Source organism: Podarcis liolepis (genome assembly GCF_965112155.1).
Source record: "Podarcis liolepis genome assembly, chromosome: 5".
Lineage (NCBI taxonomy): Eukaryota > Metazoa > Chordata > Lepidosauria > Squamata > Lacertidae > Podarcis > Podarcis liolepis.
Window position 1 is genome coordinate 50,306,806 of NC_139556.1, and position 27,825 is coordinate 50,334,630.

Sequence of the window (27,825 nt, forward strand, 5' to 3'; positions counted from 1 at the left end):
CACTTTCATCTGTTATAGTGCATGTATGTATTTATTTAGTATAGTCCTATCTCACCTTTTCCCCATCATGGAACTCAAAAGCAGTGTACACACACTTCCCATGTAGTCTCCCATCCAGACACTGACCGAACCCAGCTATTTATTTGCTTCATCATGTGCCCTCAGAGCATGCTCTGTAAGACTTTTGTGGTTTAAGATGTTTGTAGATGTTGTAGATGCATTTCAATGTTTTAATTTTTTAAATATGTTTTAATTTTTAATTATATTGCTTTAACAAGCTGATGTCTGCTGCAATACAAATTAAAGAAACAAATAATGGTTCTGATGAAACCTAAGATGCTGTCAAAGAAGCATGCACAACATGAAACTAAGCTTTAATCTCCTCCTGCAACTCACACTGCAGCGTTTTATTACAAGGTGGCTGCTGTTAGCAATTTTTTCCTAGTACAGTACACACTTGACTAGGTTGAACTCATTTTTCTTCTTCTTAGAAGATGCTGATATCATAATGGTCCTCAGTCCAAAGCTGTTGTTAGTTAGTTTGTTTTTCTTTTATAATGGCCACCCAGCATTTATGGCTTGTAAGTAGACTGAAATAAGATAAACCGCATAGGTAGCTGTGAAAGACTTAGCCAGAAAAACACCCCTTTTTTGTGTGTGCATAACATTTTCCTGCTTTGCTAAGTGTTCTGGAACAGAACGCAACTGGTATCCATTCTAAACCATGCACTTGTAGTAGTATAGCTGCCAATCATTGTATGCTGCCTTGCTGCCATCATAAAACTGTAATATGGGAGTAATGGAGATGAAGTCTTTTTAACTTTGTAAAGGCTGCATGTCCCAAAACCCAGGATGTGAATTTCACACTGGATTTAATGGTTGTGCATCTGTCGAGACCTTTTGCAATCCATGCCATTTTTTATCACTTCCATCCCTGTGCTTCTCTTCAAGGACAAACCTCTCTAAAGGCTGTCTGAAAAAACAGGGTTCTTTGCTAAAGAGATCTTCAAAAATGGCTGAATTGCTCCTTCTGAGTGGTCTTTGTGCTGCATTTGCAGATAATTGAAGAGTAAGTTCAAGTATTTTTATCCTATTCTTCAGTTGTCGTTTTTCTAAAAAAACACTCTCCTTGAATGCCTTACAAAGACCAGTCCCTGCTCTCAGGCTTTCAGATCTAAGATTCGCTACAAAAGGAAGAGAGATTGGAAGTGGGGAGAGCAACCAAAATTGCCCTTTTTAAATGGCTGCAGCAGCTGCTTTTACTGTTTTGTGGAGTACAGGTTACCTGCTTCCAGTCACTTCCAGTTTGGTTTTGCTCCCTCACCTGAATCTTGATCAACTTGGATTGCCTTGCTGCCTCTATGAAGAGTTAACTCTTCCATTAATTGTATTCTCTCAGAAAGCTCCTTGTCTAGAATTCCAAGTACTACCGGTAATCTTTGAAGTGTTCCTCTTTTTTTATCAGTGAACTCAACAGTATTCAGCCTGTTAATTCAAGGCCTTAAGAAATGACTGAACCATTTCCCCAGGCTTCTAAGCTCATAAAAAACAGTCCTTCTCATAAACTGCATTCCTCATGGGGATAATTCAGCCAGAACACTATCAGTCATTCTCATGGCCACTTTGGCAAAGGTAAAGGATTTATAAACATTGGGGGCATACATAGCACATTGGATTGAACTTCCCTGCACTATCCCTACCTCTTTGCAGAACTTTGCAGCTAGGAAAAAGCAACCTCCCCCCCCCCATTCAGGCCACGCTGCAGGTTTATTAATGTCAAAGGTTTCTGGCGCAGGGAACTGTGCCATTGCCTTCATAACTTGAGGATTCTATTGGTGGCCTGCACCATTATGGAAAGATTAGGGGACTCAATAGGTTTATTGTCTCTAACCAGAACCAATATATAACCCCCATCTCCACCCAGATAGCCCAAGTCAAAGCGTATGACACTATCCACACAGTGGCCAAGAGTCAATACTACGCTGACATGGCATGACTTTTTTAAAAAAACTACAAAACTGATAAATGGGAATGGCATGACGTATCCAACATATATTCTTGAAACCCATTCAAACTGAATTTGCATCAAATTCTTGGGTCAATGACTCTCCCTCTCCGTATGTGTGTCAAGAATTAGTGACCAAGTTACTGGATTTGTATCTGAAATAATGGCAGTGACTCCATTTCTGAAATCAATTATGCTACTGTTAAAAAAAAATAGTTTACTGTGATGCTATTATTTATTATAGGCTATATGCTCCTTCCATGTTGTTCTTACTTGACAACTTAAAACCTTATTCTAAGCTTTTGTGAGCTTTTAGTGAAAGAGCCGGTGCTGTGCTGTTTTTATTGCAATTATCTGTATGTTTTTAATACATCTTATATATAGTTTCAATTATTTAAATGTTTTTCATTATTGTTTCCCCTCTCCCCCATGTTTTTAGCTGCCTTGAGTCCGTCAGGGGAAATGGTGGGATATAAATAAATATATAAAACAACAACTACTTCCTATAAAAATGTATTGAGTTCAACACTTTGTTTTGCTTTTGTGATCTTGCAGGCCTTTTAGATTATTACATTTTGTTTATATTTAAATTCTAAATATTTTATTCTCATTGGTTCATGTAACTGCCATGGGAATATGCTTGAAGGACAGTATAGAAACACCTACAAGCAATCAATTGCATCACAGCAGACTAAATTTTTAACAATAACCTTATTGATTTCAAGAATGGAGTCGTTCTTTCAGATACAAGTCTTTTTAAAAAAGGAATGATTGCTTGAAGACACACACAAAGTTGTATTGACTGCAGCAAAGGGTCTCAGATTGCCATCTTGGCTAACTCTGGATAAATTCTTCCAGCGTGACATTATAAAAGTGTGTCTGTATGCATGCGTAAGGGAGAAAGCAAGAGAGTTCCTGTTTATATCTTGCATATGGGAAGTCACAGTGGCTGACTCCCCTAATTTAATAAGTATTCTTGTTGCCTGATGTCAGCTGTGTGTCTGCAGCCAAAATTGAATCTGCAGGAGTATGCGGCTGGTGAGCTCATACAAAAACTATGTAGGGACATTTATATTGGAGTGATGGCCATATTGCCAATAAAAGGGTAGAGTTCCGACTATAACCTTGTTGATTCTCAAAGTGAAACTAAAATGACAGGTCTGTGGATGGACAAGTGCACCAGCCATGAACGGTGACTATATTTGTAACAGGTTGCTGTTGCGCTGCAATTCAAGGAACCCTGCAAACCTCATCCAGTGGCCCATGCCATCTTTTTCAGCCGCCACCACCAAGCCGACAGGTTGGAAATTACATCATAAACTTGTCTCCATCACAGGTTATGAAAGGTGGTGGCAGCCCCTCTATAGGTGACCAAGATATAGAATATTACACCATCTAATTTTGCTCCAGGTTTTCATACATATGCTCCAAATACAGAGCTACATACCTTTGACTACTCGTCATTTCCGTGACGAATGCCAATGTATGCTGAAGTAGCTTTTATGCGTGATGGGAGTACCCTTACAAGAGAAATGCTCAACTGTTGCTGCAGTGCTGATATTTCCATGCAAAGCACCTCCATTCTTATTTTCCACCAGCCCGAGCTTATTTTGAAACTAAGCCGGGCAAAAAAGTCATTAAAAAATAGGTCATGGGGGATGTGATCAGGAAAGTGTTAGCTAGTAGGTAAAAGGGACTTAAATGTACACATGTGCACACCAGTTCCCACCAGTTACTATGATTATTCAAAAGACCTCTCCCTTCCCTCTTCAACTCTGGGTCATATAAAGAAATTAGAGTGTGGAAAGAATGTAAAGAACTGTCATGTGATGATAACTGCTTGTGTAAGCAAAGCCTTACAAATGGATGCTTGCGGAACCAGTCAGTACCTTTTATCTCATGGTTTTCCCATTTTGCAACCAAAATTTTAAATAACATTGCAGTTGGATTGTGACAGTTTCAAGTCATTTTGCACTTAAAGCACTTTTCTCCTCGCTTGCACCAGCTTTGTAGTTTCTAAGTTAGATACGATGCAGCTGAGATGATTGTTGACAACTCTACCCTGAAGTGAACAGCAGCACTGGTTGCTTACGTTGTGTTCTCTCTGCGTTTTTTGTGTGAGTCGTCATCTGACTGTTCAACTCTGAATACTTAGGTGGGGGCCCTTCAGGCAATTCAGCTAGGTCTGGATGGAATGCATGTAAACTTGACAACTCACAGACTAATTCAAAAGCATGTGTAAGTTGGCATTTCCAAAGCCGGGATAAGGTATTGGATGAAATCTATTTTTAGAAATACGTAACAAAATGGTTTGTAAATACTGTCAGCATTTCCCATTTATAAAGCACACAGGTTCATCAAGTTTCTACGTTATTATTTATTTCTTTTTTTCCATTTAAAATATAGCACTGAAGTTCTTAACACATATAAATATCCCTACAATTTATTACCATGCTACCCAGGCATCATTACTTAAAGTGCCTAATATTGAAAACATTTCCTCCTCCCACCGCCGCCGAGTGCCTTTAAAAAAGTTTCACTTGCTGATATTGACCCTACTTCCCCTACCACAGAGTGGTGTGCAAACATTTCTTTTACAAGATATTCTTCAGACGCATCCTCTGAGCAATATACAGAAAATAGATTAAATGTTTTTTCTTCTTCCTTATGCCCCCACATCGCCCCCACCTGAGTGTTTACAGTGTCCCAAGCTGCTATGTTTATTAAAAACCAATTGGTGCAAAGCTCCTGAAATGCATGCAAGTTAAATTTCACTTAACACACACTTTAACTTAAACAGTCCGAGGACTTTAATTTTTTCCCTGTGGCTATGGTTCAGTCACGTTTTCAGGTCTATTTGTTTCTTTGGCAAGACTGGTGGCTACTTCTTCCTTAGATCCAGGTTGATTCACTTCTACTTTGATTTGCTCCTTGGTATTCTCATCACTTGCCTCCTTGGGAAGGTTTGCCATCGTAGGATCAACATCCATTTTCCCCTGTGACAGTTGATTATTCTCAGGCAAAGGTGGCTGATGCCCGTCCCCTTCAACGGGCTCTGGGACATCATCTGCTTTCTGTTCTAGTCTTTCCAATATATTCTGAACTTTTCTTACACCGTCTCTCCTGACCTGCCGGACGTCCGCACGGCCTTCAGGGTCCACAGAGTCCAAAGCTAGCAGCAATTTGGTCAAATCTTCTTCTATCATTAGGTATTTTTTGTCATTCTGCTTGCCTTGAAAGGCATCGACAGCCTGCTCCAGGGCCTGCACTCTGTGCAGAATGGCCTCAACTTTCAAGACTCCGGGATGCTTCTGAAGCTCTTCTGCAGTCTTCTGTGGTTCAGGCTCTTGTGGGATAGGTTTTTCTTCGACAGGTGCAGCTTTAGGGGGGCAAGGAACTTTTTTATCCACATTTTCTGCTGCGGGAGGAGGTTTTTGTGAAGTTGGCTTAGCATCTGTATCTGTATGACTAACTTGAATGGGGATGAATGCAGCAGGGATTTCCGTTCCAGAGGAGCCAGTCTTCTTTTCAAATTTGGTATCAGGTGGTAGAGTTGGTGGCGATGCTTGTGTTGGCACTTGTGTTGCCACTTGGGGCTGCGAGGCCTGAAGAATGAGAACAACATTTGGTGGTAAACAGGAACCAAGAAAACAAGTAATGGGATTTCAGCTTCAAATACAATGACAGCACTGAGTTCAGCATTTCCAGATGTATGACATTTAAATGTTCAGTCATAGGTTGTTTGTCTCTCTCTCTCTCTCTCTCTCTCTCTATATATATATATATATATGTGTGTGTGTCCACACTCAACCTGCACCAGTTTTTAAAATACTAACAAATCCCCCCAAAATAGACCAGAGCCCGAGAAGAGACTTCTATGGATACAAAAGTTATGAAAAAAGTAACAGAACATGAATAGACAGGAACAGGGGAGAAAATTGTGGGTTTTTGTTTTGTTTTTTAAGGTGTGATGGACAAATGTATGTATGTATGTATGGGAGAATCTAATAGTGAGGAACAAAATATGCCTTATTCAAAGCAGTATTTTGAAACCCCCCACTTGAATTCAAGCTGTGGCTGTAACCGCAAATTAAGAAGTGGCAGTGCATTCTATACGTGCTCCCAGTTCTTCCTTTCCAGCCTTAATCTAACCCTTCACTTTATAATTAGGTCTTTTTGAAATTGGAGACTGCTTCTTTTGCCACACAATGACACAAAAAGGTATCAGATTCAAAAAGTGCCAAGTTCTACCAATGGTTGGAAAAAGAAGGATCAGGAGCACGCTTAAGGGTTTGGAACTACAGAGTAACCTGTCCAGTGCCTGATGTCAAATAGTGTCTGGTGGTGGGGATGGTTTGCCCCAAACAGGCCCATGACCCGGAGGCTCCTCAGCACTGCCCTACAGCAGGCATACGCAAACTTGGCCCTCCAGATGTTTTGGGACTACAACTCCCAACATCCCTGACCACTGGTCCTGTTAGCTAGGGATGATGGGAGTTGTAGTCCCAAAACATCTGGAGGGCCAAGTTTGCCTATGCATGCCCTACAGGGTAAAAAGTTCAAAGGCTAGTTCACTGAATTGTAGATAAAACCAATGAACACTCAGTAAAATGTCGTTAACAGTAAGACTCTAGGAGGTTCCTTCAACTGAGGGGAAATGGTTGCACAATACGGTGTATACTATAATTTATGGACCCCTTCTCTCACAACTAACAGGATCTGGATAAGGAAACTATGTTAAACAGACAAAAGTTAAGATTATGGTTATAGCAGAGCCCAGATATTTTTTTAAAAAATGGGAGCTATAATTTTTCATCTGCTACGAATACATTAGCTGATTAGTTGTGTCAATGAATGGATATTGGCTTTTAGATTACCTTGCAAATTTCTAGCATGAGTAATGCAATCCAAATATAATCAGCAGAATAAATAGTAATGGAAATCAAAGAGGGACGAGTATAAGCTCACCACACCTACCTGAGGTCTAACTGACTGTATTCTTATGGAAGTCGGAGACTGGATTCTGCCTGGTGAACTTTCACGACTGGCTGAACCTCTCTGTGACACCCTGATTGGTGACTGAGCCCGTTGTGGCCTCTGATCCAGATCATCAACCTGAATTTTGCCATAAACCGGTTGGTGAGGTTGGTAATCACTTTGCTGAGCTGGATAATGTGTCTTCTGTGTTTGATGGTGGACTTGTAATGGTTGCCTTGGAAAATTCCCCTCATGAATAACAGGGATAGGAATATATCCACGAGGGAGCTGGTGGCTTCCTGAACTGGGCCTGCCTGGTGACTGAGGGGAAAGGGTTGGTGACTCAGAAGGTGCAGGTGATGGTGACTGCTGGAGAAAAAACAAACCAAAATTGTTATTCATATTATACTACCATATTAGCCATAAGTTTGTTTTCCAAAAAAAGAGGTTACTGGATCTATGATATTGCAGTGGTAGTAGTTATATGGCATAGAGACTAGGCAGTTTTATACACTAGACTAGGCACTCCACAATGCCTGGAACAACAGGTTGAAGTGTGCTTGGCAGCATATTTTAATCTGAAGAAAGCTCCCTCTGGACTTTTTCCCTTGCCCCAGTCTGGATGCTGGAGAAATGTGAAAACTAAATTAATTCCTTCCTTTAAATTGTTCTGTTAATTATAAATGGAAATTAATTTAAGAAAATTGAAATCTTGGAGCTGTAAAACTCATGAGTCACAGTTAGCAAAACAAATGTGAGATTGATTTAACAAGCAGCAATCCGACTCAGCAGACTCCACTGCTTTAAGGAAATGAAGAGTGAAATTCTGTTGCTTTGAAGCATGCGCCAAACAGAGTGGCTGAGGGGGCCTATCAAGAGTGGTCACATATACAAAGCTACACGGCTCTGGAAATACTGCACAAGCCTAAACCAGCACCTCTAATTTATGGTTATGTTATTGTGGTCAACTAAACGCAAAACAAAACAAAACATTATGTATGGGTATCATATTAGATACAATAAAATATCAGAAGGATTTAAACCTGAAGTATTTTGAGTGGCTTTGTCCACTCTTACTTGTGCAAAAAACTGAGGGCAGCATAAAATTATAAAAGGGGTCCTTTGCCTGTGCTGTCTTTTGCTGGCTGGGTGAAGGCGCCTTCAATGTATCGCTGGCTTGTGCTGCAGCCAGAGTCAGATGCAGTGTTGGCATAGCATTGTCTATACCTTTCGAACAGTGTGTTGCATTATGACTCCCTCCTGCATTTTACCAGTAGAATATCGACAACAAAACACCACTTTTTGGCTTTAAATTTAGTCAAACGTAACGAAAAGGAGATTAAACTTTGTAGTGATGGCCGGCTGTGCAGACAAACCCCAATTTGTTATTTCTTTATAGTTTTAAATAGAAATCATGTGTCAACATTCACAATTGAAAATCCCTTATAGTCTTATTTCAGGTTTATATTTTTATTTCCTGCAGGAGAAGCTTTAAACTTAACGCAACAGATACAGTCTCACCTTTACTCTCACAGATTTGCACTACTTGGTCCAACTTAGTGAATGCAAGCCTGCCTATAGCTTCACTTTATGGAGCTCAAAGTGGTTCAGAGCTTATATACCAAGCAATTTAATTATATGTGAAATTCAGCTTGCAAATAATCTTCCTTTTCAATAGTATCTAGTTCTCTCTGGAAACAAGTAATCAAATGAATAGGTATTGCCATGAAATGCACCTCCTTCTAAACTGATCAGTATGCAAGAAAATAATGATGCCTTGAATGTTTATATGTGTGAAATTTCTTTTATATACATGATGTGGGGGGACTGACGGACAAGATCTGTTGACTACCACAGCATATATGCAAAGTACACATACAAAATTAGTAATATTTGGGAGTAAAGGAAGAAAAGCCAATTAAGTGTCAGCTATAACTCAACTCCACACTATAATTGCAACCCTAAACCGTGCAAATATTCTAATGCAAAACATACCACAGCAATTCTGTCAACTTACCTCGGATCTATGTGAGAGGGGTACTTGGACTGGTGCAGCTGTTGTTGTCTGTCCACAAGGTTTATCTGTTTGGGCAGCTTCTGCAAATCCCCTGGCTGGGGACTGTGAACGGACGAAGTTTCTTCTTAGAGGTGACGGGGCCCGCGCTGTGGGAGGAATGGTTTCTGCCTTGGCTCGCATGCTAGGCTGATAGCCAGGATAGTGCTGCTGTCTGTTCTCTGCACCTTCATGTATGACTGGAATGGGGATGTAACCAGCACGAAGCTTTGGGTATCCCATGTTTCCGTCTCTGACTTGGGACTGGTTTGGACTATTTTGAGATGGACCATTTGCTGATGATTGGTTTTCCTAGGCAAACAAACAGATCACACGGTACAGATTTAGGAGCTGGGATTTATACAGTTCAGAACAAGCTGTTAATAAGCAGTGTTGATCTACACACCAGAACGTTTCTTGTATGCCCAGGGGAACTACTTTGCCTAGTTGCATTCTAACTTGAAAAGGCATCTACAACCGCTAATACAATTATAAGAACTCCAGGGAATCAAGTTGGAACTAAGACAAAATATATTTCAGTCTCTCGAAAAGCTATCCTGATAGTTCAGGGTAGGTATTTTCAAACATGCATTGCAATTAACACAGGTACTATCAACAGCATGTTGTAAAGTTTTTTTGTTTGTTTGTTAACTATGTTTTTATTCTATTGCCTTGTTTAGTTTATTAAGACATTACATTAACCACTGAAATATCTTAATGCAGGTTTTTGAGGGGTGGGGAGGGTGAGAGAGATATTTTAAAAGATATCAAATTTACAGCCTAATCCTGTACCTTCCAGTGGCTGATACAGAGCATGGAAAGAGTTGTGCTGGGAAACTACTACAACATGCTGCATGAGACATGCGGTGGAGACCTTGACAGATTCACCCCATGTACCTTTTTGCTAGATGGTGAAAGGCAGCAGTAGTATTAGAACCTGTGGGTCCATAGTAAAGGCTGCAGCTCAGTGACAAGGCATGTGCTTTGCATGCAACAGGTTCCAGATTCAATCCTTGGCATCTCTGGGAAGAGCTGGGAAATACTCTTGCAAGAAACAAGGGAAAGCTGCTACCAGTCAGGTCACAGACAGTACTGAGTTAGATGGACCAATAATTTGATTTAGCATAAACATTCGTGGAATAAATGCCAGTGTTCTCCCTGATCTCTCTGCCACATTCCCACCATCTCTTTTGCACACAGGATGTGCACAGCATTAGCAACTCTTCCCTATTCTGAAACAGCAGTTCTTGCACCTACTACTGATTAAACACAAGAGACCAGAGCATGCTGGCATAATATGAAGGGGTCAACAACGCCACGCTGCAGGGTGAGGGTTCAGATTCTCTTGGGCAAGTGAGACAAGAAAAGCCAAACATTCCTTTCCAGTTTCAAGCTAGGGAGGCTCAGAAGCACAGCGCAACTACTAGGAAGACCTGTCACACCCAGCACCAAAACATGTCTCAGCCTTTCCCTCTGGCTCTGGAAAGGAAGCCTAGAGACTGCTGCAGCAGCAAAATCGTACACCGCTCAGCTCCAAGTTCAGAGCTGATGAAGGCTGCGGGAATCATCTCTGCATTTACTCTGTGCTTTGGAAGGGGGTAATCTCTGCCTCCTCTTTTCCAGCTCTGAACCTGGAGAGAGGGGGGCAGGAGATTGCCCCAGATTTCATGCAGAGGCACAGTGCAAGGTCAGGGATAAGGAGAGGGCCAAGGTCTTGGCAACCATCATTTTAGGCTTGGCAACTAAGGCCAGCCAAAACTGTAGATCCCTTGGAACAGGTTTCCTGCTCTGTCAGGGCTGGAGTCTCTAAGTCCAATCCCATGATCCACACAGCATGGGTAGCAGCATGTACAGAACAGAAGAGGTTGGGTTACCATTTATTAGGCCAACTTCTATAGTGATTTTCATGAATGCAAGATTCAGTTACATAAACACTCTTCAGGCATTTCACAAAGGGTTTTGTAGAAAGGAACATAAGCTTTGGTTTCAAAGCAATTGGCCCTAGACAAGAAGGCAATTGTCCACATTGGCTGATGTGCTGTGATTTCATGGACTGTTCACAAATGTTCTGTTGGCAAAAACTCAGCCAGCGGAGCAGAGCAGCATAATTCACAGTGGCTTCCTAATGCACATGTCACTGAGGGGGAGGGGGAGGCATCAGGGACTTCAGCCCAGTGTGGGCACAGCAGCAATTCTGATGCTACTGCAACTGTGCCCACACCATGCTAACCTGCCCACCACCTCTCAGTTATTGGCAGCGACCTCCACACTGGGAAGCCAGGTGAGCAATTCCACCCCTCTAGCCACTACTGCTTAGGAGTGAATCAGACCACACCTGGCGTACTGTGTCCAGTTCTGGGCACCCCAATTTTATGAGGATACTGGCAAGCTGTGCAAGATGATAAAAGGGTCTGGAAACCAAACCTTGTGAGGATACTTTAGTTGAGATTCTTGCATTGCAGGGGGTTGGACTAAAGAACCCTCAGGGTCACTTCCAACATCTTCCTAGGATTCCCAGAAACTGTGCGCTGAGACAGAAGCCAGAAACAAGGGTTCTAGAAATACTAAACAGTGTGAAGCTAAGTCAGAAGGAGGCTGGAAAGCAGGCCCTGATCAGATGACCCCTGTGGCTGCTATTACAGCTGCTTTCCAGGTTTTCTTAAAGTGAAAATGCTTAGGATTTGCAAATGCTTGGAGTGTGCGCACACATATGTATGTGTATGTATTAATTTGCAAATATTTGTTTCAATAAATTGAAGCCAGAGTTGTAACAATCATTTGTACTTAAGGGTCAGTTTTTAATTCTTGTAAACTGAGGGGCAAGTTTGCACCATATGCTTAATGTTCTGGACATCTGAAAACGCAGTTTCATTTAAACCCTGTAAAGGTTTCTGTGTCATCCCTGGTAAGTGTCCTCATCATGTATTTACAAATAATGGCTGACAACACCATTCCTTCTCCACAACAAAATTGGTATCAGCACAGAAATATTCAAAATGCGTAAGTTAACAGGGAACAATGCAGAGACGTTGCCGGTATTGTTCTTTTCATTGTTATTAAAAGAATGTTATTGATGGTGGATACAGATGGATATACTGAATATCAAGCAAGGGTTTATCAGCCGCAATAATGTGAGAGTGAAAGTGTGGGGGAAAGGCGAAAGGAAGTACATGTAGGAAGATCAAACGAAAAACCATTCAGAGAGAATGGAAGATAAAAGCTTGGAGTATGCTTGTAATGCGATACTAAGACACTACACAGGATGGAAATGGAACTTTGTACAAGAAATCCCCCCGGACCACTAATGAAGCTCTTCCTGCAGTGGTCTTTCTATTTTGGGCTCACATTCTAGATGAATCTCCAAGTGTGAGATCAGATAACAAGTACTGCTGTTGCTCACAGGGTAGATATCATTAAATAAGGGACAAACGACACGCGTCTCGCAGGGTCTCCCCACTACCCACCCCAGGTTTTTATACCAGAAATATACTGGAAGGAAAGCAACCAGATGGCAAGTAGCTGTGAAGATAACGTGGAGGAAGGTTCACAGCCCTTCAGTTATATATTTGTGCTTTAAATTGCATTTTTACTTCATTTTACGCATAACTGGAGCAGGCCTGAATGTATAGAGAGAAGTCTACCACAAGCACACAGAGTCTGAGCCTATCTGAAGGCTTTTAGAAAACGAGATTGATAAACTTCAGATATTAATTCCAGAAAATGAGAATAAATTAGGAAAAGACATATGAGTGGATAGTTACTACTCACAAAAATTATCCCTATTCCTGCTCACACAGACCTATATATCAGTGGATTGAAAGTTTGACAAGTGGAAGGGTCAGCTCTCTTTCAGCCAATAAGACTTTCTGTGTTTATCATATCTGGAAGCAATTCTTATTTGCCATCAGTTATCAGGCAAGAGCTATTCACCTATTTGACCTTCAAGGGCTAATTGTTTTGCAATAAAAAAAGAAAAATTGTGTTACCAAAGTGTTTATAATACTGAAATATTTTACGATACAGTGGTACCTTGGGTTACAGATGCTTCAGGTTACAGACTCCGCTAACCCAGAAACAGTACCTCGGGTTAAGAACTTTGCTTCAGGATGAGAACAGAAATCGTGCTCCAGTGGCACGGCAGTAGCAGCAGCAGGAGGCCCCATTAGCTAAAGTGGTGCTTCAGGTTAAGAAGAGTTTCAGGTTAAGAACGGACCTCCAGAAGGAATTAAGTTCTTAACCCGAGGTACCACTGTATTTAATCTTACAATGTAGGTGTTCCACACTCTTCCCTATATATATGCGGAGAATGAGGTTGAGAAACAATGACTTTCCCCAATCTCCTTCAGCAAACCTGAATAATTCAGGTTGCAATCCTGTATCGCAGGGTTTCTCAAACTTATGAGGTCCATGACCCCTTGATGAGCTTATAAAGTTGTCATCAACCCCAACCTGAATTCATAGGAATGTATCTGAAACAATGTAAATAAATATCAATATATAATCCACATTAATTAACCGTCATTCACCACTACTAGGAATCATAAGATGTAAAAATAAGCATGTTATTAAATACAGAGGTTCCTCAGTGCCAAGAGAAATGTACTCTGTACATACCCATGCCCTTTATTTCTGAAGCTCATAGTTCCTAATGAAACTTCTTGCACTATACCTCATGAACTTCCTTTTTCGGCCCAGGTCCTTTTCAGCCCCCTTTTGGTGTCAGCTCCATGGGACTTGTTTTTAAGTTTACATGTGTTGGATTGCACTATTAGCCCTCATCCTCCGCCCCCGATTCGAACTCATCATTGTCCTCAATAGATTTAATTTTAAGACTAGTTAATTTAACCAATACAGTATGAATTATTTATTTAAAAATATCCTCACTTTTCACTACTTTGGGACTACCATAAATTGTCTAAATCATCAAACATTTTTTAAAAAAATCCAGAAACAAAGTAGTTCTTCTTTAGTTCCAGTGAATCCTTTAAAATTCTCTCTCCTGCGTTACCACTGGAACAAGTCAATGCCAACTGCTTTTGGAGACCCACATATGTATACTGTCAATCTTAGAAAAACCTGGATATGTAACACAACTAGACTGACAAGGAAGAAGGACAGAAGTTAAAGGTTGTACTACATTTCTGCCTGGAGTTGCAGTTTTATTGTGCGATTAAATATGGAGCAGCATAAACTTATACACTAGTTAATATATTAATTCTTGCAGCTGCTCAGACTCGCAGGAGCACTGCATAGAGAATCTGAGATTCAAACTTAGTGCCATGTTTCTATATTTCACTCAACTCCTAAAAAAACAAACTATATTAATATATAAGTATTTTTATTATGTAATACCAAAAATAGTTATTTATATACCATTTCTTTCTCAACATGTCTCAAAATATCAGTAATTTTGATGGAATGCTTTGATTTGGGTCCTTATCCTGTTCCCTTTCCCTTTCTGAAATGGAATCAAATAGGTTAAGCTTTGTCATGTATAATATCCAATATTCTTTAGAACCCGTCATTTCATTTTCTTTGCTGTTTTAACTCTTACTATATAATTTAATTATAACTGCATTTTTTGTGGTTTGCATTTACTATACCGTCCACATGTTCATTTCTGAAACAAAAGGTAGTACAGAGAAATAGAAGCAATATGCAGTTATTTCTCCATAGCTTTTGCTATGATCATCTAATAGGCTTGGAAAAGTTTTCTTAAGATCTCAGAGAGGTGTACAAACTAGGAAAATTAGAATGTTCTATATTCTTATTTGCTTATTGGTCTTGTATTTTATTATTATTGTGTTAAGTTGTGGGTAAACATATCAGACGACACAGCGATTCTTCAAACAGCACTTGTTTATTCACAGGCCAGAACAGAACTGAACTGAAGGGTTCAGTCAGCCTGCTTATATAGAGCTCCAGTACAACGTTACTGTAACAACTTTCTAAAACTATCCAATCACTGAACGTCACTTTCGATTCCTTATTTGCATAACTATCTACAGTATCCCCCTGCTGGCCCAGGGTGAGAACTTCAGTACATATTGTTTCTACATTGAATTGAATTTTGTTTTTGTTTCTTACCCATGCTGCTAGTCTAAGTGAGCAAAAGAGCAGAAAACTAATGTTTATTTCATAAAATATATATACTGCTTAATTATAGAAAACCCTCAAAGCAGTTTAATATTTACAACAAAGTTGACATGAACGTGAAATATGCCTAGTTCCAGAGAAGCACAGTTAGTAAAGTGGAGGGAATGCAAGTTGTTCTGCAAAGGAGAGACTCTCGTTCCTTGCAAGTGGAAGGGGTCTGAGAGTCACACTGCAATTCGGAGAGAAGAGTTCTTTCACTTGGAGAGAAACTTCCTAATTCTGAGCTGCTTGTAGCAGCCTTTAGGCCAAATCTGGCCTTAGAAATCAATTAGAATAAAGAAAGACAAGTGATTGAGTGTTAAAAGTCAATTAGAGTAAAGAAAGACAAGTGATTGAGTGTTAAAAAATTTTAAAATTGTGCTAGCCAGAAAGGATTTGTTTGAAATCTTTAATCATTTCTAAAAATGCACCTTCATTCTGCTGTCCATGTTGAGGGAGGAGGAATTAAAATATATTTTGGGATTTTCTGGTGCAAGTCTCAGTCTACTGAAACGTTATTGTGGGGAAGAGAAGGAAGAAGGGACATTCTAAGTTATCATACCTTGGGCTTATCACAAAAACTGGATTTTTGTGTTCTTTCAGTGCCAGGCAAAGATCTTTTTATTTTCCCTGGACTTTCAGGCACAACTGTAGCCTCCAGTGATTGTTTTCTTCTGGGTCTTCAGTTCTTGATACCATTTATGTACTGTATATTTATAATTACTGCATCTGTTTTACTTGTATTCTAATTATTATGCAAATCTCCCTGGGATTTTTTCTACCTAAGAGTAAGATAAAATTATCTTAAATAAATCAAATGCAAAAATATCAAAAGGGTCTAAAACTAGATCTGCTAAAACCAAGTGATCTAGAATGAATACGAATGGCCCAAGCATCTTATCTCGGCTTTGCTTCACCAGTGCAGTGAGGGAGCAAGATTCTTAAATTACTAGGCACATGAGTGAGGAATGCAGACACACCTTAAACAATTCCCTAAGTACTGAGGTTAAGTACCAGCTACACTTACAATACATTAAGAAGCATTATATGATATCCAATCAACGGCTTTACACAAATCACTTTGTAGGGCATTACATGACCGGGCATGCTTTGACCAGAAAGACAACTGCTACAGCAACATAAAAGAAGATACAAACCCAGTTCAAGGCTTTGCCTCCAACCCATGGAGGAACAGGGCTGTGTATGCTTGCCCTGCCTCCATTGCACCCGCCCGCTTCATCCCCAACCTTCACATTTTTGAGCAGAACTCAGTTTCATTCACTTAGAATACACAATGAGAATGGAAGCCTTGGCCACATAAGGTTTCCATTCCCATGCATAATTCTAAGCATGTTTGGCTGAACCAGTGAAGGCTTCCCCTTCCAACCTTCCTGCTTCAAGAATGAAGAAGAAGAATGAAGGCCAGGGATGGAGCCAACAGGTCAGGGACACTGAAGGTGGGGTCAATGCGTACAGCCTGCTTCTCCCTCCATAAGTGTTCTGAAAGTGTGCATAGGCTACACAGTAAGGTTTGGGAAATGGTAGGCCTGCAGGCTCAACCCAGCCCCTCCTCCTTGTTCGGAGGTGCAGGACAGAGGCGAAGGGGTGTGCGCAGGGACGCGGACTTATAAAAAATATTGGGGGGGCCCAGGAAAGCTCATGAATAATAAATAAGCTCATGAATATGCAAATAAAGTGGCGCCGCCTCCTCGTGAGCGAATAGGGGAGAGCGTGCTGCGCCTATTAATCAGCTCCGAAGGAAATTGGGTGGAGCTTTTGCTCGGGAGGGAGGGCAGGAGGCATGCAGCCCGACCCTGTGCATTTTGGGCTGGGGCAGGGGCGGCGGTGGCGCTCTGCTGGAGGGGCGCCGGAGATTATTGGGGGGGCAGAGCCCCCCCAAACGAATTTTTGAGGGGGCTTGGGCCCCCTCAAGCCCCATGGAGTCGGCGCCTATGGGTGTGCGAAGATAATTATGTTCCTTGTATATTTTTCTTCCTCTCTTGACTTTCAAAACCACTGTGGGCTTTATTAGCCTTGCACTCTTCTGTCTGTCTCCCATTTGTTTTTCCTGAACTGAAAGAAGGTGGGAAAAGAAAAATGGTAGAAAAACAGAACAGAACACATGGAAGATATACCTCTCGCTTTCTCTCATGCCCTTTTGATAGCTACCCGCAAACACACACATACCACTTTTGCTTTTCCAAGCTGACAGGGAGAGGGGCCATATACAAAAGCAAGAAGGAGACAGAAGAGTGCATTTCAATGAGGTCTCTACACCACCTTCTCTTGTGTGTGTGACTCTTACCCACTGCCCTTCCTTGCTATTACACATAGAGAGAAGGAAGGGTCAGAGGTCATTGTTACCAGCAGGCCACTTGTGGAAGGAGCTTGCTCCCACTCAGCAGAGAGGCCTGCTGGAAATATTAATAATAAACCAGGGAAGAGAGAGCCAAATTGTGCTAGAAGATTTACTTGAGGAGAATTACAAGAACTGTTTTGTCTAAAGGATATGGCTACTATTGAGAGGTTACCAAACGGATAAATGAAGGAGGAGCAGTCAGCACAAAATTTTGCAACTGGGAAATAAAAATGTCCTGTTGCTACATCCTTCATATGACTTTCCAGGAAGAAGGCACAGTCAGAAAGCATCTCAGCCATACTCACTTCCAAACCATACACTGAAAACACATGGAACACTGGGAAACTATAGTTCATTAAGGTCGTTGGGACTACAGTTCCCAAGATCCTTAAGAGGAAGCAGTGTGCTTTAAAAACATAGTGTGGATGTGACCTAAGCCAGACCCTTCAACAACAACAACAACAACAACAACAACAACAACAACAACAACAACAACAACGTAATAGGTAAAGACTACAATCTTTACACACCTGCAGTTTGTTCAGGTTAGAGAATGCCTTTATTTCCTCAAGAGGATTTGGCAAGCATTTCTCCACAGCAAAGTGGAAGTTAGTTCCACTAGTGAAACAAATCTTGCTCAGTTTTCATGCATTCCTTATGTAGGCTAATGCTCCTATGATCTAGCTGCATCTTGAAATTTACAGGAAAGAAGAAGAAGAAGAAGAAGAAGAAGAAGAAGAAGAAGAAGAAGAAGAAGAGGAGGAGTTGTTGTTGTTGTTTGGATTTGATATCCTGCTTTATCACTACCCAAAGGAGTCTCAAAGCGGCTAACATTCTCCTTCCCCTTCCTCCCTCACAACAAACACTCTGTGAGGTGAGTGAGGCTGAGAGAGTTCAGAGAAGTGTGACTGGCCCAAGGTCACCCAGCAGCTGCATGTGGAGGAGCAGATATGTGAACCTGGTTCACCAGATTACGAGTCTTCTGCTCTTAACCACTACACCACACTGGCTCTAGTGTAGGAAAGCTGCAACAGATGCAACGGTATGAGATTGTCATGATTTTTCATTTGACAGCATGTGCAAGAGGAAGAAGAGCTATGTTTACTCAAAAATGTGTAACACAATCTTAATTTGAGGGTGTACCTACAGTAGCCTGTCTCTTTTGCAGGTCTTCTGTTTTAGTTTGCTGGTGCTCTCTTAGTGCATTTTCCGTTTACACTAGAACTATGAGCTGCATTTAACACAGCACAATCCTGTGCACATTTAAAAAGATGCAAGTTCCCCTTTGTCTAATGGAGCTTATTCCTAGGTGACTGTGCAACGGATTGTGGCCCAAGTCAATTAACAGTGTATGGCAGGTGGTGGGGCAATTGCCAGCATGAGTAGAATTATGGTAAAACTTTATAATAAAAGTGCAGCACTGTCAAGAACAGAATGAGTGCATGCTATTCAGTACAAGCTATTCAGATAGAAATTTGACCTGAAAACATACAGCTAGCACAAACATACCTCTAAAGTTGTAATATTTCTGATCCCTCTCTTCCCAACACTCTACCAGCTCCGGACCCATTTTGATTCCACCCCATTGCCTCATGTGCTTAACATGTGCATTTTTCTGGCTGGTATTTTGTCTATATAAACAAATGGATCAGAGCAAAAGAACAGGTGGAAGAGGATAAGTGCATTGAACTATCAGGTGATCCAGAAGCAGGAATAAAGATGGAATCACCACCTGCTTCCCTCTACCATCCTCTCACAAAGACAGTAGCTAATCACCTCAATTAAACTTGGGTTTGGTGGTGGTGAGGTTTGCTTTTGGTCTCTTTCGTCCTTGCCAGGTTACTATGTTCTCATTTATCATAGTTATATAGAAGCACTTTACACTGATAGAACTTTAAACACCTAACAGACTATTATTTCCATTTCATTTACCTAATATGATCAAGACACTTCTGGTCTCCTGAGTCCAAGTACAATATAACCATCTATTTTGCAAGCAGATATGTGCTTGATTTCTATTGTCTCAATCCTCACATTTTAGTGCTGGCATATACAAGATCCAGGGTTCATTAGTGTTTGCCAAGAATACTTCCAAAAAGCCAAGCTGACTCATTTTTCAATTTAGTTCATATTTATTATCTCTGTTGGTTCATCATGCAGTGTATTTATGCACCTGTCTACTTTTGATATCTTAATCAATTTTATATCATGATTTATACTTAATGCTAATTAAGTGGGCTTTGTAGTTGTTTCCTGAAGCAGTGTCTGGTACAACATGCTGGCAAGGAAAGAAAGTTCCTGAGGCAATTCAGAAACTGCACAAATCTAGTGATACAGTTTTCTTTCTTGGTTTTTAATAATAGAAAATAAACTATTTGCCTGTGTATCAAGATGGGCCTTCGTTGGCAACAATGCCCTAGCTTCCTTAGAGCATACAAAACCATTCACCCTACATGCCTATAAATGGATGCTAGGCTCAGGCTCCATCAGAAGGTGATGAAATAAATGCTGCATAAATTGAACTTGCATCATCGCTTCATCTCACCAGACTAAAAGCAAGCAGTACAAAGAGCTTCTCCTTGGAGAAGAGGAAGAGAGAGTTTCCAGCAAGTTATTTGCTACAGCACGAATGTGCCTCAGAGGCAGAGCAGTGAACCTGTACATTATTTTAATGCTCAGTGGGCCAGAATAAGGATACTGCAATGCCACAATGCAAAATAAACAAACAGAAATGTAGGCAAACCTATGTAGATTTCCAAGTGTAAATCATAGGCCCACAAGAGTTGCTAAATGGAAGGGGGATCAGGGTCCTTCACCGCTGGCTTAAGCTGGAGACAGAATTATTACGGAAGAAGGGTAGAAGAAGGAAAGGTAGCTTAGAAGCTGGGCAGGAGCACTATTTCATAAGTGAAAGGAAATGTGGTAGAAAATCATTTGCTAAAATCAGGAGGCTCTTCTTATAGTATTTATATAATTAGACAGTATTATATACCAAGAAAACATTCTTGTTTATCAGTTGGTTGTACCAACCCTCTTCAGCCTACAGACAGACTAAAAGTAACATTGACAGGTATAGTATAGGTAACACCCATATTTGTCCCAAGCATGAAGCTGGTATATAAACAGAAATGGGGACAAGTGTGGCATGCTTTAAGGCTCAAAAGGCACAACCTCAAGAGAGCAAACAGTCAAATAATGATTTGGAAGATGTGCCATTTGTTTCCTAGGAATGTTCACCAAGACAAGCTGGGAGCCACTTCCTTGCTCATTCAAATATGCATACATGTGTATGTGCATGCATACACGCAAACACACACACTTGTCAGTTTAAGAAGACCATGTTTGTGGCTTAGAAATAAAATTTTAAAATGCTTCCCATAGGCATCTGGTTGGCCACTAGGTGAACTGGAAGCTGGACGAGATGGGCCTTTGGTCAGATCCCTCAGTAAAAAAATATTATTTTACTTGGTCGGCTCTACTGGGTCAGTAAATTTGACCCAAAAGAAAAATGACTCAACAAAATCTCCTTCCTATCTTGTTTCAGACTTAAACACTCAAGATGGCAAGTGAGGTGGTTATATATTTCAAAATTAGTCATGAAGCAATCTAGAATGAAGTAGCATCCATCTGCCCATCTTATTATGTACATACAGTTTGTCTGTCTAACTTTGGCCCTAACAGCAGCCATGTTTGGAAGATCTGAGGCCACTTTACTGGCATGTGAAATTACTCCTAGCTCTGCTATTTTAAAGCATGAAATCACAATGCCAATCAAGGTTACCAGTTGCAAACAACATAATTTGAATGTGTGCAACATACTGGCAAATTCCAAAAACTATATTAGGCCATAGTCATATCTATGGCTTATAGTAATGCCTACTCTGTTGACAAATTAACAGCACACCTTTAAATCAACACATTTAAATAATAATAATCAAGCCTATGGAGAAAACCCTTATTTTTATTTTAGCTGGCATATTTACCAACTTTCCTCTCCTGTGAAACATTATTTCCCAGTCAGTGCTTCAAATGCTGCAATCATTTTTGCTACTTCTAAAAAATGTATAAATATTTATTCTAACCTGGCAAGAAGAAAAATACTTTTAACTACCACCTGTTTATCTAACATGAAACCAATCATATGCTATATAAGCAAATTCCATTAAAATCAGTGGGATATAATAAGATTTCATACTACTACTGCATTAGTACAGTAGTAGTATTCCTAACACTGCAAATGCTACTTTTATTTATAGCTCACGTACAGCAACATTTCCCATTATTGCAAGAGAGTAAAAAGCATCTTATAACTACTGAAGCATTTGTAAAATAAAAATTTCACTCGACGTTTCCTAACATTTTGGTCTATAACTGAAACACTGTTTTTAGAGAAATAGCAAAACCACTTTAAAAACCACCAACTATTTCTGTTCACAAGCCTTTATTTTTTCAGTGCGAAAATATCCAAGTTGGCCTAGTACACTGCCAGTCTAATTAAAGTGCTAGTCTAATTAAACTGATATGGCTATGCACTTTGAATATCATCCGCGATCTAGCATCTTGGCTTCTTAAATCATACTATGGGAATTAAGTTTCTCCTTCCTGTTTTCCAATTGTGTACCCCTGCAAAAGCAAGGGGACCTTTCCATTTGTAGTATTAAATGCATATAGCACACTCAAAGAGGGCTGAGAATCTCAACACACGAAAGATTTGTTCACACATTTCATAAAGCTATGGAAAGGCTGCTCAAATGGCCATCCTACTACGGCAGTGGATGGCTGCACGAAGCTTTTGGAACCTGTGGAAGGAGCTTATGAGGTGGATCACCCCATTATTATGAAGAGTCTCCATGCCAGCACTAACTGCTGACAGGAATGTGCCGTGCTGCCATGGAGATTCTTCACATGCTAGGGTCAACCCAGGTGGTTAGCTGTTCCTACACATTACAGACGCCACCTGGGGCGGCGGCTGTGCAGCAACATTTTCAACCAGCTTTTACATAGCAGCAGTTCATTGGCCCCCAGTAAATGATACTTCAGTAGGCGAGAAATGCTGTACACCATGTCTCCACTTGTTACACAGTTTAATTTGACATAAGTATGTTTAATCCCCATCATGGAAAGAGGAATATTTTGTTTCCTTTTCAAGCAATGTATTTTGAGTTCTCAGCTGCAACCCATTAACAGTGAATGATTACGATAGTAATCAATCTGAAATTCACAAAATAAAAAAGAGGCATTAGACATTCACCAAAATTGCGCCTAGGGCATGGCCATCCAGGGTTTTACAGTTTTTGGGTGGAACCTGACTATGCTGAATCAGTGTACCCGATTCCTGCATGACATACTGCAGGATGAGAAAAATCTTATTGGCTGCACAAAGACCTAAACCACTTTCTTTTGGAAGGTACCAATTACCCAAAAGGTGCAAAGTACCAAATCTTTTGGGTACAAAATTCCTAGGTGGACATGGCTTTTTTTTGTTTCCAGCTTCAAACTACCGGTAACCTGTATTTAGCGTCATGCGATATGTCTGAATGAGAAAATCCATAATTACTTTTCTTCTACGTGCTAAAATATTGGCTTGTATTGAGGAACTTCAAATTCCATCATTACGTATACTGTATTTAGTTCAAACATATGCAGTCTGTCTCCATGTTAAATCAGTTTGTTTCAACAGGCTGTGCCTCACCGACTGATTCATGCATGGTGAATCAAAATTGTAGGGTATTTTCTAATGAGGCAGTGCCCTGAAATTGGATCCAAATGTAGTCCAAGACATTCTGCTGCCTTGGCTGGGGGTGGGGGGGAGAGAACAGTTGTACATCACTCTTCTCAACTTGTATGCCCTTATGTATAAGATACTTCCAGTCAATTATAAGATTTGGGGGGGGGGGAATGAAGAATATAATTTGTTATGTCAATAATAAATCAGGATTGATTTATCTTGTACAGATTATGTGTACTTCTCATTTTTATTTACCCTTCTATTTACAATGCATTTGTAGAAATGGAGAAATTTTTGAAGAAAAATACAGTAGTGGAAATATATCTGCTTCTCATCACTGCTTTCAGACCACTAGAAGGCTGAAATTTGACGCATACATAGTACTCGTCTCTTCCTAGAAGAAAGGAAAACTGTACCCTAGCATAATCAAGATCATTTCAGGCCATTTAGAAAGCTGGAATTTGGTGTGTACGATATAGCCAATTACTAGGAAAAATTATATAGGCAAAATTTTTATATCTTTCCATCAAAACAGGATATAATCAACAATTAGGCCAGGATACAAGCACAGAGCAAGCTGCTGGCCTATGATTTGGGAGAGGAGGTCCTTTCAACAAGAACTGGAATTGTGCATCTATGAATGCAAAATATAAACTTCAAATACTAGTACGAGATAATCTTAAAAAGTGACAAGGCAGATTTTTGGAGTTAGGACTAGTTTCCTTTAAAAAAATAACCATGTAGGGTTAAGGAAATTGTACCACATATATATTCAGTATTCATTTATAAGGAGTGTGTCTACTAAAACCATTCCTCTGTGCCATGAGGAATTCTAACTCTCCTCCCTAACTTGTATATTTAAACATATTTGTAAACCACGCAAAGAAATTAGTTATATGGATGGTATACAAATGTAATAAATGAATACATTGAAAACTTACCTGAAGCTGAATATAAGTTAACTAAGGAAGGTTTTCTTCACTCTAGTGTCATTTGGTTATGTATATAGACCTCCCCTCACCCAGGGCATTTACAAAGTGGAGTTATCAGCTGTAGCCCTATCTGGAGAGGTTCGACCTGACCACAAGAATCCATGCCCTGGTCCACGATTGAGTACTTTTAACTCGCTCTACATGGAGCTGCTTTTAAAGATTGCTGCTGCTAAAATCCTGACGGGTGCTTGACAGTGAGCTTTCGGGCCCGATTTAAGGTGCTGGTTTTAATCATTAATATCCTAGACAGTTTGGGTCCAAGCTATTTGAGGGATGAGATGCACACATATTGTCCCTCCTTCCTTGCCTGCCACCTAAATTGGTAAGGTTGTCATGTACAATAGGACTTTTTGTGGTGGTCCCATGTGCAGAGCTCGTCTGAGGCCTGGGGCAGGAGTCCCCAGTTGGCTAGGAGGCCCAGGGCATTTCTAACACAACAGCATAAGTCTGGCAGGTTCCTAGCAGGAGCCCTGCGCTGGCTTAGCCCTCCAAGGCCCAGGGCAAGTGCCCCCTCCTCACATGCGCCTGGTTCCATGTCTCTGGAACTTCATACATGTTGACATTTGGCAGTCCAGCACACTCCACTCTTTTTGAAAAGCTGTGAAGACCTCTGTTTCTTGTGACTTTTAGTTAGGCAACGTTATTCAGCTATAGGGACCTTTTTCAAATTTTTAAATGAACTAATTATATAATTTGTTATTTGAATTGTTCTTCAAAGAGAGCTATTTTACTCTGGTTTAGCCTTCAAGGATATAATATTTTTAATCAAAAAGGCTGTTATAAATGTTTGCTTAAAAAATCCCAATTAATTTAAAAGAAACTACAGTAATTGTAAAATGGTTTGAGTGTTAGTTTTCACTTTAGTGTGGCTGTTAGTTTTAAGCCCTCACATCACTGGCACTGCACAACTTTTTAATAGTAAAGCTGGAAGCTGCTTCCAGAACATCAAGAACTCTCTCTGACAGCTGAAGCAATGAAGTTTTCAGGACAAAAGCCAAGTACATTGTTCAGTAGAGATCACTCAAATCTATTTGACTGGCACTTTGGAGCTTTGCTCTGCCATGCACAACAAGATCCCCAAAACTAAGCAAGTTGTACTTCTGACTATTGTGAATATGACTTCTCCAAGAGATATGACACATACCAATGTATGCCAATCACTGTTTTACTCTCTAAAACAAGCATATGGAAAAAAAACCCTGCAAGTGAATAGGAGGAAAACCCAGCAATTGTTTCCACTATGGTATTAACTTTCTAGTTCAGACAAGTCATTTGGTCATTGCATAACCAACAGATTAATGGCAATGGAACAAAAACATTGTTTTTTTACATAATCTTACACATCTCAGGATGAATACGACAGAACCTCAGAGGGGAAAGTTTTGGTTTTTCTAAAGTGCATCCTTCTGTGGCTGTCAGGACATGTCTCTGTCTACTGATACTGCCAGATTTGGGAATCTTTCCATGATCAAGCCTTTTTAAAATAAATAATAATAATAAAGGAAAAGAAAAGGGCGAGAGAGAAAAAATGGAAATCCCCTATACAAGGGATTTTAAAAGAACTGCTATTCAGTAATTGAGGCGCACGCCCCGGCGAAGAATATCAAAAGTTTTAACAGGCCGAGTTAGCCAACTTTAAATAAACACTGCGAGGAGCGAGGTATCAAATGATTTAACGCACAAAAAAAGGACTGCAGTGCGTCAGAGACAAAAGCCAACTCCTGGCCTCACTGCATTGCCATCTACTGGGGGGGGGGAGAGAGAGGACAGGCTTTTCCTGGCACTGCCCCCACCCGCATTGCATTGCTCACGGAGCCTCGGGGAAGCGCGCCGCCGCTGTCCTTCAAGCGGTACCATCCGGAGTTGCAGCTGAGCAAGGCTCCCCGGCGCCCTTCACTTGCCTGCGGCTCCCCGGCCGGTCTCACCCCCCCCTCCCGCCCCACCAACTCCCAATTCCACCGCCAAGAAAGAGCCGAGGGCCCCGAACAACATTCTTCCTGAGTCACCACAGCAGAACGAGACACACAGTTACGCACACAACGCAGGCCGCCCTGCGCCACGTTCCGTGGAGAGGAAGGACTCCCCCCCGCAATAAACGCCCCAGTCTGAGAACAAGAGGCGCCCCCTCTCCCGCTGCCTGAGAGAGGCGTCCCACTCCCACCCCCACTACACAGAAGCCACCTATACGCCAACCAGGACGCTTCTGCCAAGTCCCAAGGAGTGTCCCCTACCCTCTCCAAGAAAAAAACTCGAGGAGCCAAAGGTCTCGCGCGCAACCCCCTTCTCCACGCGCGCGCCCTTCGCCCCTCAGGTTTAACTCCGATAAAGTCGAGAGGGAGCCCCCTGCCCTGAATGGGGGGGTGCGCCTCTCCCCCGTCCGTCCCCCCCACGCCAAACTCTTCCCAAGTTCCCGTGCGCAAAAAGAAGAGAAAGAGAACCGGGCGGCACCTTGGGCAGCGGGTCCCCCCTGAGTCTCGGGTCGTTCCAAGTGGTGGTGCGGCTGTTGTGATCCACGAAGAAAGGCCAGCCGGTCTGCGGGTCCACCTTCACCTCCCAGCCCGGAGGCAGGGGCTCCCGCTCGCCCGCGCCGGCCTCCAGGTGGACCATGGCGGGGGGCTGAGCGGCCGCGCTCATGCTGCTGCTGCTGCGCGCCGGACGGAGAGCGAGCGCGAAAGAGACGGGAAGCGCCGGAGAGCGAGCGAGGAGCAGCGCAGGCGCCCGCTGGGCCACGCGCTGGAGAGTCAAGCGAGGCGGCCCCGGCCGGCTGGGCACCTTTATCGCTCGATGGCGAGGAGGGAGGGGACACCGAAGGGGGTGGAAGTGTCTGGAAATAGCCGCTCCGAGCCAAACAGGAGGAGGAGGAGGAGGAGAGACGCAGGGCAGCTGCCCCGCTGGAAACTTCTGGGCGCCTCTCGCGCCTTCGGGTAGCCGGGCCAAGAGCTCCTCCTGGAGTCGCTCTCCCTCGCTGCTGCTGCTGCTGTCATTGCGCTATTCCTCGCCAAGGCGAGCAGCCGGCTTCGCTCCGCCTGCTGGGCGGCGGTTTCGGGCGACGCTCGCTTGAGCATGCTGATTCATTTAATTGGGCTCCTTCCGAGGTTGGAAGCAGGTCGTCCAACGCATTGAGCGCGCGCGCCCCTCGTAGGGTTGAACTCCCCAGTTGCTTCAGTGATCCGGAGTAACTAACCACGCGTTTGTTCCTGAACAGGCACGGAAAGGCTGCCCCCTTGCTGTGCTTTATGAACACATCCTGAAAGGTATGGCAGGGTGGCCAAAAGATCCTAACGCGCAACAAGTGCGTTCCCAATTTTATGCTGCAATGCCAAACACATTTTCTTAAGGTGTCCGCTTCAAGCGCCAGACCTTTCAGTTCTTACTCTGTGGCGCTTTCAAGGCGCACATTTATTTACAGCCGTTGTCTCTCGATCATCCTCGGGGCAGCCTGGGAGGTAGGTCGCTGAGCACGGGTCTTACCCAGCAAGGCAATGTTTATGTTCCTGCATTGCGAAAAGTTCATAAATCCATGTCACGCAGCACACTCCATACTGCCTGGCCCAGATTTTGGGCAAGGAGCCATGA

At 41.8% G+C, this 27,825-nt stretch overlaps 1 protein-coding gene across 3 annotated transcripts; it reads right to left on the reverse strand.

Annotated features, from left to right (window-relative positions):
* Positions 1-4,362: 4,362 nt before the first annotated feature.
* On the reverse strand, positions 4,363-27,685 carry BAG3 (BAG cochaperone 3). Of its 3 annotated transcripts, none has more exons than XM_083505730.1 (4): positions 26,698-27,685; positions 9,000-9,347; positions 6,983-7,351; positions 4,363-5,610 (listed from the first exon to the last, which is right to left on the reverse strand). In XM_083505730.1, the coding sequence occupies exons 1-4, from the start codon at positions 26,881-26,883 to the stop codon at positions 4,834-4,836; spliced, it is 1,680 nt and encodes a 559-aa protein (XP_083361856.1). In that variant the 5' UTR covers positions 26,884-27,685; the 3' UTR covers positions 4,363-4,833. The 3 variants fall into 3 exon arrangements, with proteins under 3 accessions (XP_083361856.1, XP_083361855.1, XP_083361857.1); XM_083505729.1 differs by having other exon boundaries at positions 4,363-5,594; positions 6,979-7,351; positions 26,698-27,658; XM_083505731.1 differs by having other exon boundaries at positions 6,983-7,348; positions 26,698-27,639.
* Between the last annotated feature and the right edge of the window lie 140 nt (positions 27,686-27,825).

What these genes read in the sequence shown, in the direction of transcription:
- BAG3 (XM_083505730.1), bottom strand. Translation starts at nt 26,883, where the DNA reads ATGAGCGCGGCCGCTCAGCCCCCCGCCATGGTCCACCTGGAGGCCGGC. An exon ending in GGGGGGACCCGCTGCCCAAG is followed by an intron (nt 9,348 to 26,697) that starts GTGCCGCCCGGT and finishes TTGTTTGCCTAG; the next exon opens with GAAAACCAATCATCAGCAAA. An exon ending in TACAGTCAGTTAGACCTCAG is followed by an intron (nt 5,611 to 6,982) that starts GTAGGTGTGGTG and finishes CTCATTCTTCAG; the next exon opens with GCCTCGCAGCCCCAAGTGGC.